At 48.4% G+C, this 2,736-nt stretch overlaps 1 protein-coding gene across 1 annotated transcript; it reads right to left on the bottom strand.

The window, feature by feature from the left end:
• Positions 1-221: 221 nt before the first annotated feature.
• TPD52L3 (TPD52 like 3) lies at positions 222-932 on the bottom strand. The gene has a single exon (XM_014792450.2). It carries the CDS (start codon positions 930-932, stop codon positions 222-224), a length of 711 nt encoding a protein of 236 aa, XP_014647936.2.
• Between the last annotated feature and the right edge of the window lie 1,804 nt (positions 933-2,736).

Here is a 2,736-nt window from a genome sequence, read left to right as displayed (position 1 = left end):
TAAAATAACTGGATACAAAACGTTGGGTTCTCTATCTCAATGGCAGCAAAAATCTATGTACAGATGGGCATTACTTTTCTCAAGATCGGACTCTGTCCATTTCCTGAATTAACTTTCCAATTGTGGTTTGGCTACTTGTTTTTGATGGGCAAAACTGTAACTGTGATGAGGGAAGGGAGTTCTTGCACTGGTTAGGTGGCCAGGCAAGGTTACCAAGGGGCTCATTCTGGCTCCAGAAAGGGGAGCATGTCATCCTCACTCTCCAGAACAGGATCATCTCCACTCCCAGGAACTGGATCGTTCCCACTCTCAGAAACCCCACTCTCTGCTGAAGAAGGAAGGCAGTCACTGCCCAGCTCTCTGCCACCTGCAACTCTGGACTTCGTTGTCCCCATCAGACCTTCAAAGGATCTGAACGTGGCTGACTTCATGTCTCCAAGCTTCCTGCAGATGGCAGAGCCCATGGTGAACAGGGCAGCTGACGTCTTTTGTTTCATGTAGGCGTTGGAGACCTGAACGTCGTGCCAGCTCTTGGACAGATTCTGCCTCAGCCCCACCAAGGCCGTTAGGCCCAGCTTCCTCCTGAGCTCCACGTAGCGTCTCTGTTTGGCTGCCAGAGCGTGGCGAAGGGTGACAATTTCCGCCTCCAAATGAGTGAGCGCGGATATGAGCTCCTCTTGCTCGGCCTCTGTGAGATGCCCTGGTTGGGCAGTCGGGTGGGATTCATACGTGCCCTCAGCGGTCTCTGTCATGGCGCCTGGCATGGGCTGAGAAGAAGGATCTTCGTTAAGAGAGTCTAGGTCCAATTCTTGGTAGAGCGAGTCGAACCGGTGGCCAGTGGAGAAATAATCTTGGCCAGTACAGTCGAAATCTAGGCCTGAGGGGTCAGACTCTCCGCCTGTGGGGTGGGACTCTAGGCGGGACGGATCCATGGGTCTGCCGCTGGAACGGACGCTTAGGCGGTGGGTGGGGGTCTTGCTGTGCGGAGTGGACGCCTCTGCCCGCGAGGTCCGCTTCCTGGCGTGTGGTGTGGGGGTGGGGGTGTGTGTCCGGCGGGTCGGGGTCGCGGAGGTGGGACTTCCTGCCGGAAGGCGGCAGCTGGCGGAACCCGGGCTCGGCCGGACGCCACTTTCTCTGGTGGTGGTGTTTCGATATCACCACCCGGTGAGGTAGGCAGTGCCGCGATTATTATCAGAGAGGAAAGGTATCTTCCCTCCTGTCACAGTAGGTGAGAGGTCCTGGCCTTCAAACCAAGTCTGACTCCCCTTACGGACCTTCTTCCACCACACCGGCCGTTTTCAAAGCCTTGAAATCTGTTGAACCCTTTATACTAACAGAAATTTACGAAAAAGCCCAATACGTAAAATAAAGAAAAACTGCGCCAATGTGGGGCAGGGACTCTAGGGCTTCTGGCCTCGTACCCTCCCCGTTTTCCCTTACCAGGTTCCCAAAGGGGCCTTGTGATACTCCTAGCACCACTCATGTAGTGGATTTGAAGCCTCCTCAGAACTCTTGAGTCCAGTAGTGACTAACATGCTCCCGTGGCATGAAGGGTCTACAGTGCCAGACGCTAGGGATAGCAGAACTCAGAAAGTGAGTCTGACCAGTCACAACTATCTGTTCTTTTGGGGATGAGAGGGAGGGAGAATGAGTAAATCTGTAATAGTTGCTTAATAAAATAAATGCTTAATAAAATCAGAGACTGTTATACTGTGAGAATTTAGGAGAGAAGGAGTAAGACATATGCAAATAGACAGTACATGGGTTTTCAAATTGTAGTTGCATTTTCTTTCTTTTCCAAGCATCCACTCACATTTCTGAAAGCATGTCCTCCCACCTACATGGTTCTCAGTTGTGGGAGGTGGTCTGCATAGTAAAGTTGAAGCAGTTGGATAGAGTGTCTCAGGATGTCAACCCACCTTCTCCCCTATTTCTACTCAGAGCTTGTAATTTATACAGTGGAAAAATCAGGACTTCAATCCAGTGAGGGCAGGTGGTCAGGTATCACTTAGCTCATTGTCTGGCTGCCCATTCCCAGGGAATAGCCTTGAGCAAGTCTCAGATTCTAGTGATTTTGTTGGATATTCTGGTAGTTCTTGCAAGCATGGTCTTGTGGAACATGATAGGATCCTCAGCAAATTTCAGCAATTTGCCATACTCATGTAGCTGCAGTGAAGTGTCTAGCTGGGCATCCAAACCAACTTCAGCCCTCCTTTGGGTTTACATTCAATAACTGTTTCACGTAGCTCAGTAGTGTCTATTAATGTCTTTCCCTGAAACATATGCCTCCCTAGATTAAATAAAATGAGAATTGTTCTTGTTGGAAACATGAAGGTTAATGAGGGATTTGGCTATGTATATAAAGGCCTGAAAACGGCAGCAAGGACTGCCGAAAAACTATTTTGTTCCAGAGAGTGGACTTTTCCTCCAATGCCTGCAGAAACACTAGTGGTTTTAGGAATGCTCTGACTCTGAACCAGAAATTCTCTGTCAAAACTGAATATGAAGAATAAAGAAGCCCCTGAATTACTAAGCCAAATAACATGGAATACATATTGTCCATTCAAAGTTGAGATTCCAAATCACCAGATTTGAACTTGCACTAGGTTTTCCTTCTCTGAATTATTTCAGCCCCCAACCTTGCTATCTATTTTCTTGTTTCTATGTTTCATTGCCCTTCCATTCAAAGTATGAAATCCTTTGTTAAGCTTTGATTCCCTTTGGTAGACTAATGAT

This window comes from Ceratotherium simum, chromosome 20 (genome assembly GCF_057802395.1).
Source record: "Ceratotherium simum simum isolate JZ-2026a chromosome 20, ASM5780239v1, whole genome shotgun sequence".
NCBI classification, from domain to species: Eukaryota; Metazoa; Chordata; class Mammalia; order Perissodactyla; family Rhinocerotidae; genus Ceratotherium; species Ceratotherium simum.
This window is presented reverse-complemented; position numbering and strand designations above follow the sequence as displayed.